Genomic DNA, 12,854 nt, shown 5'->3' with positions numbered 1-12,854 from the left:
CCTCGGCTATTCCAAAGTCTCCCCAGCAGCGGTGGAAAGCAGGGTGGGAAGTGGGTGACACATGGCACTGGCCTGCTCGGGTCAATCCCTCGCTCCCCTCCTCCACCTGCGGTGGCTGGAGGATTTGGGGTTGCATCCTTAACTCTCTCGGATGCTGGGGTGGAAGAGTTTTCTCAGAAGGAGCCAAGGGAAAATAAGCGCCTGTCTAGTGATAGTCGTTATATACATTTTATTGGAAAAAAATTTTTACATCAAAATATTTTGGCAAACTGTAAAAAGTATACATAAGTGCAAATATATTCTCCTTTTAAAGCAATAGTGTGTGAGTATACACGAGATTTATTTAAAATAATTTTTTAAAAAATATTGTGGTAGAAAACAACTTTTGTAAAAATAAAAAACAAAACGATGTATTGCTGCAATACTGGAAAAAAATTGAACTTTTCTTACAGTCTATACACGAAAGGGCTAAACAATACTGTTTTAATAATATCAATTGATCGGTGCTGAAGTCCACACAAAGTGTCCTTGGTGGGGCTTGGGGAGAGAACACAATAAAAAAGTACATTTCCCGCTAACGCAGTAACAGAAGGGGGACTCCTCGCAGGTGCGGAGACATTTACTTTTCTTATGCAAAGACACTTTCTCGTACAAAAATATGTCGAATTGTTCCCTTTCCCAAAGCTCGGTTCTTTAGGAGATTGCAGAAAGGCGGTTTGTGATTAAGGTGGTCAGACTCGGCATAAGGACACTTACGTCCCCTCTAAGCCAAAACATCACGCAAGGCATTTTTCTTTTAGTAAGACCTTTGGAGCATTATATCGACTGTACGTGTCCTTCAGGGGGTGGAGTGGGACCGAAAACACTGCTTCCTTAGGCAAATTTGCTAAGTGACTCGTGTACTATCAATGCTATCAGAGTGCACATTACATTTAATCTGCGTGGGTCCGCCTACACCTCGGCTCTGTTCAGTGACACCTGATTGTCTCTGTTGGGGCGCGGCCTTCACATCACGCAGGGCTTGATGTCTTGACAGACGCTTTGGTGGTGGTGATGGTGGTAGTAAGATCCACTAGCGGACGGGTGAAACGAAGAAATGCCATTAAAATTGAGGACAAAATCTTTCCTGTCACACACCGGGGAGGGATGATGCTGGTAGCGAGGCAGTCCCACTGCAAGAGAAGGAAATAACAAGAGCTGCTCAGAAGTCGGAGAGCTTTGCCCGGGTGGAGCAGTCCTTCCTCCCTCACCCAGGGAGGAGAGGCTGCCTGCACAGAGCTGGCACACCGCTCCCTCACCCCCGGTCTCGGCTCCCCCAGGAGTTATTGAGCTTGGTAACTCATCTTTGGCTTTCCTGGCAGAGGACTTGGACGCTCCCCCAGGGGCAGAGCCTGACCTGCTGCAGGGAGCCCGGGAGTTCCATTGCCCCGAGCGAGGAGGGGAAGTGGATTCCCCGGAGCCCCTCATCGCCTGCAGGTCGGCTCGGAGCTGCAGCCGTGCTCGAAGGAGCCCCCGGGGAGGTTCTAGACTAGACAGCCGTGTGGCACGCAGGCTGAGGAGAGGGAGGCGTGCGGAGGTGGATGCCCACGGACACGTGCCCGGCCGCATCCCGGCCCCGCGGGCATCTCCGAGCATCCCTCCTGCGCGGGCACACACGCGCCGCTCTCTGCCTGCCCTCTGCCTCGGTGCTCATCGGCCTGGAGGGGTAGTGCAGCCTCCGCGTGGGGGAGGACGGGGCAGTGTGTGTTTTGTGCGTGAGAGGGCAAGAGGAGGCGATGCCACTTGTGCGTTTCCCTGCGCGCATCACAGCCGTTTGAACCCGATTCCCATCTTTTCTCGCTCTTCCCGCTCCCTAGCCCGTTCCTGGGAGGATTTTGCTTCTGACTTGAGCGGCTGCAGGTTGAATTCCAGTCAGGATCCGTTTGTGTGTTGATACAGTATGTATTTATTTATGTGTGTGCGTGTAAGAGCGTTCACGACTTTTCGCGTGTGTGCTTCCATAAACACAAGATACACCCCACGGTTCATCAACAACAACAAGCCAAGTACATCCGTGGCACCGACATGCAAATGACCTCGCAAAATTCCCATTGCAATTTCCCACAGCCTAAGGCAGCCTTTCGGGGGCCGCATGGGAGACGTCACCCCACCCCCAGCACCGAGCCGTAGGACGGCGCTGGGATCTTCGGTCTGGCCGGGTTCCTACTGGATCCGGCGGGGAGGGGAGCATTGCCCGAGCAAGGCCCGCAGGGTAGAGCCAGAGAGGGTTTTGGTTTGGCGTGTGGATGTCAAACTCGGCTAGCGGGATCCTGTCAAATATGACCGAGGGTCAAGGAAAAAAAAAAAAAAAAAAAAAAGGCGAGGAGGAAAAAAAAAAAAGGAAAGTAAAAGAAACAGGAGGGAAACATCCCCGGTTTTCCTCAGGATGGCGGAGCCGAACCCTTTGGCAGCGCCGGCCGGCGGCGCGCACAGCCCGTTCTCCTCCGGCGTTGTCCCCTCCTTCACCCCGCAGAGCTCACTTTATAAAAGTGATTATTTCGCTGGATTTCCTCGGCTTTCTAATAACCCTGCTGGTATGCTCACCATAAACTGGGGCACTTTATTACAATCCTGATTCAATCATTTAGCAGGATTTAATAGTCTGCGAAAAAAATCCGGCTCCCCCTGCCCCCCAACTTCAAAATCCTTTTAGCAGAACCAAGCCTCCTGTTTCCAATTTTTACCTCTCTTATTCTTGAGTCTGATATAAATTCACGGTTTTAAGTCCTCACTGACGCTGTCATGGGTAGAGAATTATTGAGCGACCAACAGCGATTAGCCACCGAATTTGCTTTGCATTTAACTAAGAGAAAAGGAAAGGCGAGTTTCACTTGCTACTGCTTTCGCGGGGACAGGAAGAGAAAGATTACTGCTGATCATAAGTAGAAATAAAAGAGCTCGGATCCTTTTTCCCCACCTCCTTTCACTTTTCTGAAATATTTGTGCCACAGAGATTTGACATATCATGCGCAAATAAGGATCGGATCTGCTAAAAAAAAAAAGTTAAATAAAAATTTGATTTGATTTTTTTTTCAGTTAATCAAGAACTGCTTATGGCTTGCACTAAAGGCTTAGGCCCAGATACTGAAGTTGTAGAAAATAAGCGGAGAAACACCGTTTTGCAAAGTGATGGCATTAAATCTGAGCCGCTGGAAACAGACGCTGGTGGTCGGCATTAAGACAGCGTCCAGCGTTTCGTACTCGTCTGTACCCGAACGTGAACAGAAACAATTCGGATTTAAACCGCCCGGCCTCGGAAACCGCAGTGGAACTCCGGGAGGAGCAGCAGAACCCTTGCTTTCTCTCCCTCTGCTTTTTGTTTTGTAGAGGTATTCTCGGGCTGTTTCTGGATGAAAATTTCTCTTCCAGGAATCAGCTTTCTTACCTCAGGTGCCTGGCAGGAGGAGGGAGCAGCTGCCTCCCAGCCCCGCTTCCCGGGCCAGTCCCACTCCCGCACCACGCGTGGCCCCATGGGCCTTGCGTGGCGAACTGCGCGGCCGCAAATAGTAAAACAAACAGAGGGGGGGAAAAGATCCAAAGAAAGAAAAAGAAAAGAAAACAAAAATCCAAGCAAAAACAACAAACCGAAGCAGAAATTCCTAACGGAGAAGGTACGCAGTTCGGCGGGGGATGCCCTCGTGAACCCGCCGGCCTCTCAGCCCGGCCCTAAAAAGCACGTGAAGGACGCCCTGTAGCTCCGAAAAGTTGGTTTAAAGCCCAGCAGCAGAGCCCTGCGGGCACAGAGGAGCCCAGCTGGGGATGCACCTCGTCCTCGCTGTCCCCTGCGCGGAAAAGCCGGGGAGACGGCGACAGCTTTGCAGCCGCCTCTCCCCAGAAGGCACACCAGGGCTCTTCAGGGGTTTGCCTCTTTTGTTTTTTAAGGGAGGAAAGTTTGCCACCGCTTGTTGTCCCGTGACAGCCCACGTCCCTTCTGCGGTGACGGCAAAGCCACTTCTATGGCGACAGCGGGCTGCGGGGAGGCCAGGGCAGGCTGCGGGGAGGCCAGGGCAGGCTGCGGAGAGGCCAGGGCAGGCTGCGGGGAGGCCAGGGCAGGCTGCGGCGTCCGCAGAAGGACGGGAGAATGATTGACAGGCGCCCAGGGAGGGGGCGGGAGGGGACCCAGAGCTGAGGGTCGCCGGTATTTGTTACTTGTTGAAATTCCCATAAAATTGAACAAGACCCCGCTCTCATAGGGGTTAAGTCAGGCTAAAATCCTCTTCGGTGTGGTCCAGCCCAGACTGTCTTTGTTTGCTTAACCTCTGGGACCCACGTTTAAAAGGGCTATTTGGAAAAATTCCCCGTAAGAGCCCAACATCTTTTACCCATTTTTGTGCTCAGATTTTTCTGAGCAGACATTGTCTGTAATCACCGGCCGGGGAGGGGGTGGGAGACAGCGACCAGAGAACTCTTTCCCTCCGGTTGCAGAATTATACTCGATCCGCTTTAATCTTTCTAGCAAAGATAAGCGGGTGGTTTGGTGTTAGAGGGTTCTTTATTTTCTTTTTAATTCCTTCCCCTTTTTTGCCCCCGGTAGGGTTTGGAGGATCATATTTGACGCCTTTATTTGATTACTCCCGCGGCGCGTCTCCGCGGAGCGCGGTTTACCGAGGCGGCGGCGATGCCCGGCGGCGCTCCCCGCCAAGTGAAGCCGCAGCACGGGGCGGAGGGGCCAGCCCCGCCGCCACCGCCGAGCACATGTCCCCGCCACCGGGACGGAGCCGGGACGAAGCCAGGCTTTCCTCGGAGTGCTCCTTCTTGGCACGGGGCAAGCGGGAGGGACGCTCGCAGCCGTGCCCACAGCCGCCCACCTCGAACAGCCTCCCTGTCCCGAAACAGAACAGCTCCAACCCACGCGTATTTTTTTCCCTCTCGCAGACAATGCACCTCTTTTTTCCGACACCGTGGCGGTCCGGGGTTACCCCCGAGAAACCTTTGTCGCCGGCGCTCCCCGCCGCCCCGCCGCCCCTCCGCGCCCCTACCTGAGAGGTCGTCGCGGGGGCTCTGGTGCAGGTATCCCTGCTCCAGGGAGTAGGAGGGCACGCTGGAGTGGATGCCGGAGGAGGCGGCGTTGGCGGCGGGGAGGCCCTGCTGCTTTATGTAGGGCGAGGCCCCCGAGGCTGTCCAGTGAGCCGAAGGGCTCGTGTAAGGCGAGTGGCACTCGATGGCGCTGGCCATGGCCGGCGAGGAGGGCACGGGGCTGCTGCTGCTGTCGGGGCCGTAGTCCCCGTTGGCAGTCACCGGGCAGCTGGCCATGTAGGTCGAGCCGGGGTTGGGGGACATGTGCGGGACGTGGTGGCCGCCGCTGAGTCCCTCGTAGCCGCTGGCCATGGCGTTGGGCATCATGTCGAGGTTGTAGCCGTTGGAGTGGCAGGCGAGGGAGGCGGGGGGCGCCTGGAAGTCGAAGCCCTGCGGGAGGATGGAGGCGCCGAAGCCCAGCCCGTTCATCATGCGGTACATGGGCTTCAGCGCCTGGCATTTCCTCCTGAAGCCGCGGGGCCGCCGTCGGAAGGAGCCCTCCTCGAACATGAACTCGCTGGCCGGGTCGATGGTCCAGTAGTGGCCCTTGCCCGGGCGGCCCAGGCCCTTGGGCAGCTTGATGAAGCACTCGTTGAGAGAGAGGTTGTGGCGCACGGAGTTCTTCCAGCCCTGATAGGAGCCGCGGAAGAAGGGGAAGCGGGCCTGCAGGAACTGGTAGATCTCGCTGAGGGTGAGGCGCTTGGAGGGCGAGCTCTGGATGGCCATGACGATGAGGGCGATGTAGGAGTAGGGGGGCTTCTCGGGCCGCCTCAGCCCCGAGCTGGCCTTCTTGCTCTTGGAGGACGCCGCCGCCGCCGAGGAGGAGGAGGAGGAGGTGGAGGTGGAGGAAGAGGAGGTGGAGGTCTCCAGGGCGGAGGAGGGCGGCCGGCTCATCTGGAGAGCTCCGGGAGCCGGGCTGCAGGAGCGGAGAGGGACGGGGGGCTCCAGCCGCTGCTGCCCGCTCTCGGTGGTCATCTGGCGGAGGGAGGGGAATGGGGCAGGGTGGGGTGAGGCTGGGAGGGAAGGGGGGGAGCCGGGCGGGGTGGGTACCGGGGCGGGGGGTGCCCTGAAGGGGGAGAGCGGGGGGGGCGGTGGGAGCCGCTGTCCTCCGGGCACCTCCTCAGCGCGGCGGGCGGCGGTGGGGCGGCGGCAGCGCCCTGCGCATCCCTCCCCGCGGTCCCTTGCGCAATGGCTCCTCTGCTTTCCGCCGGAGCCAGGCACTAGGCGGGATGGACCGGCCCAGCCCCGGCCCCGGCCCTGGTCCGGCCCCCTCCCTCCCTGCGCCGCGCAGCCCGCGGAGGCTCCGCTCAGCGCCGCTCCGCTTCCTCCTCTGCCCCCCACCTGGGGACCATCCCGCTGCCTAATCCGGCAAGTAGAGGAAGCAAAAAAGCCTGCCCCCCGCCCCGCAATCTCTTCCGCACTGTTGCTCTTTCATATATACTTTTTTGTTGGTTTTTTTTTTTTTTGTAAAAGGCACAGCGCGGTCCCCTATCAGTTCCTTCAATCTCGCTATTTTTTTTTCCCTTTCCCCGCAGACCCCCCTAAATCCGGCCGAGAAATCAGCAGAGATAGAGGGAGAGGGGGAGCGAGAGGGGGAAGAAAGAGACCACCCCTTTTCCAGCTGGCCTCTGTCCACCCGTCATCTGGGCAAGAGGCGCTGCTGCTGCTGCCGCTGCTGCTGCGGCACCATCCCCGGCTCGCTCCCGCTACCGGGCTAGCACCGGTGCCGCTTTCCGCCTTCCCGGGCTTCCCACAGGCACCGCTTTGCCCTCTGCTCCCGACACGGCCCCGAGCGGCTGCCAGCCCTGGGTTCCGCGGGTGACACAGGGGCGCTGATGCGGGACACGCGTGGGAGGGGATGTGCCACGCCGCGGAGCCCCAGGCAGCAGTGTTTACTGCTCCTCAAGCCTGCAAGGCATTTGCTTTTTAAGATTTTTCGCTACCCCTTACCACCTCCCATGGCCCTGTAAAATATCATTCGTTTTCTAGAGCAGCAGGGGTAGAGGAGCAGGGATGCGCCCTCCCCGCACGCCCCGGGACGTTCCACGCGTCCTGGCGAGCCCCGTTTGCCCGGGGAAACGGGGCGCCGGAGGGGGCAGGGAGGAGAGGCACAGGCCTGCTCACGAATGATGGAGGAGGCTCCAGAATCACACTGGAGACGCAAGGAGGACGGCGGCAGGGCAAGAGGCAGAACAGACAGGGATGCTGGAGCAAAGGAACGGGGGTGGGAAGGACGCGGGCAGAGCGGGACGCCGTGTCAGCGGCGTGCCTGCAGTTCTCTGTGTGTGTCTGTGTGTCCGTCTGTCTCCAGTGCAGCTCCGTGCTGAGAGCTCGCTGGTGGGTACGGGCAGGGAGGGGGTGGGGCTGGTCCCAGACAGTGACCTGCAGTTGAGTGGAAGCAGGCTTTTTCCATCAAACTCTGCCTGGATACCACACACAGAGCCCAAGTGTCAGTTTACTGCCCTGAGCCCAGCTCCTTTTCCCTAAGCTCCACAGTAATTAGACAAAGAAAACCTAAATTAACTGAACAGGCGTCGACAGCTTCCTCCAGATCACCACTGCTACATACATGGGAATGTGTCCGAAAATGGCTTGATTGTATCTGAGGATAAGCTAAGAAAAACACTACCAAGCCCGGCAATGTTTATGACATATTTTTAATAGAAAAAATAATAGGTCGGTCCATAGACTCATGTTTACCTATCCTAAGGCATCGATTTAAATTGTTCCCGTAATTATTTAAAAAAAAACATCTATCAGCCTATCTGTCTTCTTATAGTTTTCTCTTTTTTTTTTTCCTTTTTTTTTTTTCCTGTTGTTCCCTGGAAAGGCAGGGAGGCCGATATCCTGAGATTCCTGATCTCATTGTAACGACCTATTTTGCCTTTTTTTTCTTTTCTTTTTTTTTTTTTTAATATCCGTGGTTTTATATATAAACACCTTTCCTTGCTCTAGATCGGCGAGCGTGCTTTTTCACCTTCCTCGGCGGGATGTCTGTCTAAATGTCATCTTCGGATGACGCGTCCAAGTAATCTCTGAGATCTTCAGGAGAGCAAAGGAATTAAAGGCGAGGGGGAGGATCATTGCCTGTAAATCACTTTAACCTCTCCCCGATTCAGTCTGTTCGTTTGGATCATTACTTTTAGTCGAGGAGAAAAACTCCTTTACTCGCAACACGAGGTGTCACGATGCAGCGGGGTGTCATTGGTGTCTCGGAGGTGCGAGAGAGGACACACAGTGAAGCAAAGCCGGCAAAGGCAGCCCGGTGACAGAGCCGCGTGCTGCTTCAGGATTGAATTGCTTCAATCCTGACTTGACACAGCTCTGATACGGGAATCTGGGCTAGCGCATTCAATCTTCTACCTGTTAGCAATGTCCTCTTCTTCGCAGGAGATACTCGTTTGAAACACAGCATTGAAAAGTCTCCAAGACAAGATCCTGGTGCTTTAAAAGATGATTTAAATTGCCTATGATTAAACAGAAGTGCATTTGCTGTTTTGTGGAGATGTTTATTTTGGTTGGTGTATCCATTTCTGAGCTGATCCTAGTTTCGGAGCACAACTGGTTTGTTTTACCAAAGTATACGGAAATTAAACTTTTTGGCAGATTTGGTTACTCAGATGTTGTTGTATAATCATAGTTTTTATTCTAGGAAATCTCTTCATTATTGCGGTTTCAGTTTCACGTTCATAATACAGTCCCCTCTGCTTCGTGAGCTAAATGAAATAAGTTAGACTAAACCAGTTAAGAAAATGGAAGACAAATATGAAAGATAAATGTTTACGGTTATGTTGGAGTTCTTTCCCCCCCGCCTCTTTTTGTTCTTTTTCTGTTCTTTTCCTCCCTTTTTTAACTGTGTGCTTCAGGCTCTTTCCTCTCCTCTGAGGTTCTGCAGATGAGAAGCGTTTTTTCAATTAAAGCCGAGACTGAAACTTAAACAAATCCCTCCAGTATTGTAAAAGTGCGTTTCCTTAAGCCCTGGAGGATTTTCCTCCAACTGTCAGTTTCAGGGTGCCTGGATTTAGATCTCGATCTACAGCGGCTGACAGAGATCCCTTTCCGCATGAGGGGCATGCGGGCATTTTAACGAGCTGGAAGGAGCCTTGCTGCCGCAGCGCAGCGCCCGATTCCCGGCCCGGCGGCCCGGGGCGACCACCTGGAGGGTGTGGAGGGGGGCAATCCCACGGCGGCGGAGGGAGCAAAAAGGCCAGGATGGGAAGGGACTCCCAGCGGTCTTGTCCCGTCCTTTGTGCTGCTCCCGGGACCTCTTGACTTCTCGGGACCTCTGGCAGTAGCCGTGCGATCCCGATGTTTGTTTAGAGAGGTTTTTCCGCTATTTTTTTTTTTCAACGCCCCCCCTTCCTTTTTTTTTTTATTTTCCTTTTTATCTTTTTTTTTCTTTGCATACGCAATGGGCAGCAGGCGTGACTCTTTTTATAGAAGTCTCCCTGAAGGTTGCCATCAGGACCTTTCTTCCCAGCTCCTGTTGAAGAGTCGATCTCTCTCTCTCCTTTCCCGAAGCAGAGAAAAAGGGGAGATCATCACGACAATCCGAGGGGTTGAGACATCTCGCGTCTCAAGGGCAGACAAGGACATTCAGCGCAAATGCCTTACATTTTCCCTTGTTGGGAAAAAAACCAAAAAACCAGCCTGACTCCAAAAGCACCACCAGACACTCTCCTTGCACAGACCTGGCACCACTCGTAGCACTTTACAGGGGATCACCTGGGGTATCGCCACGTGGGTTTGGCTGGCTGTCCGTCAAGATACCTTAAGAAATTATTCATCGGTGTCTGAATGTGGCAGAAAGCTAAGCCTGGCACAGGACACCTCCACGAATGTGGTGATGGTAGAATCGTAGGGCCGCACCTTTCCCTTTCCTCCCCGCTGCACAGCTCTCAGGGCTGGGGCAGCTTTGTTCAGTGCCCGAGGACCGAGAGAAAGACCGCGAGGGAAACAAAGTTTGGGCGAGCAGCCAGCCGAAGAGCAGAACCTAGTTGCCTTTAGGGAAGTGTGTTCCAGGGGAAAATCGGCCTCAGCAGGTGGGAGAAGAGCCTCTACTCAGCTCTCCCACGCTGGCCCCGCAGGACCCGGCTCCTGGGGCCATCCCGCAGGGAGCCGGGGCTCCGCGGGCCTCGAGGGCCGGAGGACCCCGCGGAGGGGAAGTGCGAGCATTGAACACCGGGGACGAGAGATATCCGCCCCCCGCCGCCCATCCCATCCTCCCCCTCCGGACAGGTCCTGCTTGCACAGGCATTTGGTCTCTTCAGCCGGCTGAGAAAAGAGTTTCTCAGCGTTTAGACTTTCTGGGGGACACCTATGGCTAAGATTTTGTTGCGTGGTTAACTCCCCAGCTCTCCCCTTCCAAGACTGCCTGCATCCCAGCCCAGGCTCCTCACTGCCCGGGAGCCGTGGCAGACACCCTGCCAGTCTGAGGTGCCCGCGCTCTGTCTGAGCTCCCTAAATCAAAGGTTCAGCCACGTCGAATTCCACCAAGCTGCGGGGCTGTGCCAGGGGACCAGCGGGTCGTCTGGCGGGCCCCAGCGGGCAACCTTCTGTGCTTTCCCCACGGTGCCGGGATGGTGGGACACGGGAGAAAGAGGGGTCCCCAGAGCAGGGGCTCCGACAGATGGAGGGGACCTGGCTGCCCTGCAAATAACGCTGGTGTTTTAACAACCGGCCGGAGCTGCGCCGACACCGCAGCGGATAAACCTGCCCAGAGACAGGCTCCTCGTGTAGTAACACGGCTGGTTTTGTGTCAGTCCCGCAGTACTTCCACAGAGTGTCTTTGTGCGTAGACTTTGAGTTTCCTATACCAGATGACAATGTTAAAGATTTTATCCCCTCCCATCTCTGCGCGGCTCCAACTGAACTTCCCGCAGCATCAAAATAAACCCCCTACAGCGGTCAGGATATAGGTCACCTCTCTAAAAGGAAACACAACCCTTCCAAAAATATAAAACATCTTTGACGTAGAAAAAAAAAAAATACTCTTTTGTCTCCGAGCATCCTCTGTCGGTGTAAATAAAACGTGACAGGCGCGGGGTAAAATAAGAAGCGGGATGTTTCGAGATCACAGGAGAGGCGAGGTGCCGGCGCAGTGCGGGCAGCCGGGCGGCGGCAGCGGAGCAGGCGGCTCCGGGCAGGTGGAGGCTCCCGGGAAGGAGTCAGGCTGAGGGCTCGGGCAGACCTCCGAGGGAAGGCTGCAAAAGACACGGGTGTGGGATCAGATCCCTCCACCCGTTCCCACCCTAAAGGGTTCCCAGTGGTAAAGGTCGCGCAAGTGCCAGCAGCGCCAGCGCAAAAAATGTTAGCGGCAGCCCTTGCAGAGATTCATCGTGTCTCTGCAAGGCTGTAGGAAGAGCCCCCCCGTCTCCCGATCCTGCTCTGCATACCCCGTTGACAGCCGCGAATAAGGGCAAACACGCTTTGGCCCGAGATCTGAACACACGGCACCTTTTTGACTGGCTTCTCCCCCGCCCAAGTTTACATTCCGATCAAATGAAATTTCTGACTTTACACATTGTCAATAATTTTCATACATGCGCCGACCTTAATTACTTTCCATACCATTTGCAGCAGACAAATAGTTTCAGTGGGGTAAGGGAGCCGGCGGTGCCCCGGCCCTGGCGGAGGGCTGCGCTTTTCTGCCTGCTCCTCGCCTCCCTGCCCGGGAACTCCCCCCGAGCCCCGAGCCCCGGCGGGACGGCATCCTCTTCCCGCAGAAACCTGGAAAGCTCCGCGGGACGCCCCCGGCGCCAGGTGGGCAGCGAGGGGGGAGCCCTCGGGGCCGGCTGGAGTATGGGCAGCACCGCAGGGGGTGCGAGGGTGTTTTAATTTCGGAGGATGCACGCTGGGAGCGATGCGCGCAGCCCTGCCGCCCCTCACCCGCACCGCGGCGGTGTCGCAGCCCCGGCCCCGCCGCTGGGGAAGGCTCTAATCAGGAGCAGGTTTCCCCGCTCTCTCCTTTCCTCCGCGCCGCCTCCCCCTCCGTACCCCCCTCTCCTTTCGTGAGAGGTTTGCATTAATTTTTAAGTAAAGCCCATAAAACATAACGACCCACTCAAAGGTAGGGCAGAGTTACTGAGTGCCGGATTATTACATGATTTACGAACATAGTTTGGAAAAAAGTAATAATCCAAGATCGCACCTCAGGAGCGAGCCTGCCAGGGCCGGGCACGGCTGCTGTGGCCGCGGTCCCGCTGCCTCCCGCCTCGGTGACCCTCAGCAGGGCCGGTTCAAGGTGCGGGAGCAGGAAACCGTAAAACCAATTTTAAATTTTTTTTGTTAATTTTTTGCTGTTGTTGTTGATTTTTTAATTTTTTTTTTTTTTTGGCAGTGGTTTTACAGGCTGCATCTCCCCGCCTCTCCCCCTCCATACACCCCTTTTTACACCGATACCTCCAAAGCCTGCTACGATCCCCCACCAGATCAAAGGCAAAGGGGGAGCAATTGTGCCTCTGGGGTCCATGTCCTCCCCACTCCCGTCACCCTTTCTCGCTTTCCCTCCTCCATCCGGGAGGCTTTTATTGATGAGCTGCCTTAGAGCCCCCGCACGAAATGTCCCTGAAGGGTTTAGACAATTCATCAGCCATCACTTTCGGTATCTGCTTCCTCCCTTTCAAATACAATCCTCGCACACCACGCTGGGAGGGGAGCCGACTTGAGACCAGAACAGCTACATAATCAACGTCAAAATGATACCACTGACCTTTCGGCATCATGGAGTCCCGGCCAAAAAACCCTCCTCACGATTTATTTTTCCTTTTTTTATAAAATTTTATTATTATTATTATTAT

At 55.2% G+C, this 12,854-nt stretch overlaps 1 protein-coding gene across 1 annotated transcript; it reads right to left on the bottom strand.

Moving 5' to 3' along the window:
* Positions 1–220: 220 nt before the first annotated feature.
* FOXF2 (forkhead box F2) lies at positions 221–6,398 on the bottom strand. The gene is given in 3 exon segments (XM_064426267.1): positions 221–1,172; positions 5,019–6,195; positions 6,197–6,398. Coding segments are annotated over 3 exon segments (1,368 nt in total). The 5' UTR covers positions 6,221–6,398; the 3' UTR covers positions 221–1,005.
* Positions 6,399–12,854: the final 6,456 nt, after the last annotated feature.

This window comes from Passer domesticus, chromosome 1, assembly GCF_036417665.1.
Source record: "Passer domesticus isolate bPasDom1 chromosome 1, bPasDom1.hap1, whole genome shotgun sequence".
NCBI classification, from domain to species: Eukaryota; Metazoa; Chordata; class Aves; order Passeriformes; family Passeridae; genus Passer; species Passer domesticus.
Note: the sequence above shows the minus strand (reverse complement) of the source record. Positions and strands in the feature narration are given on the sequence as shown.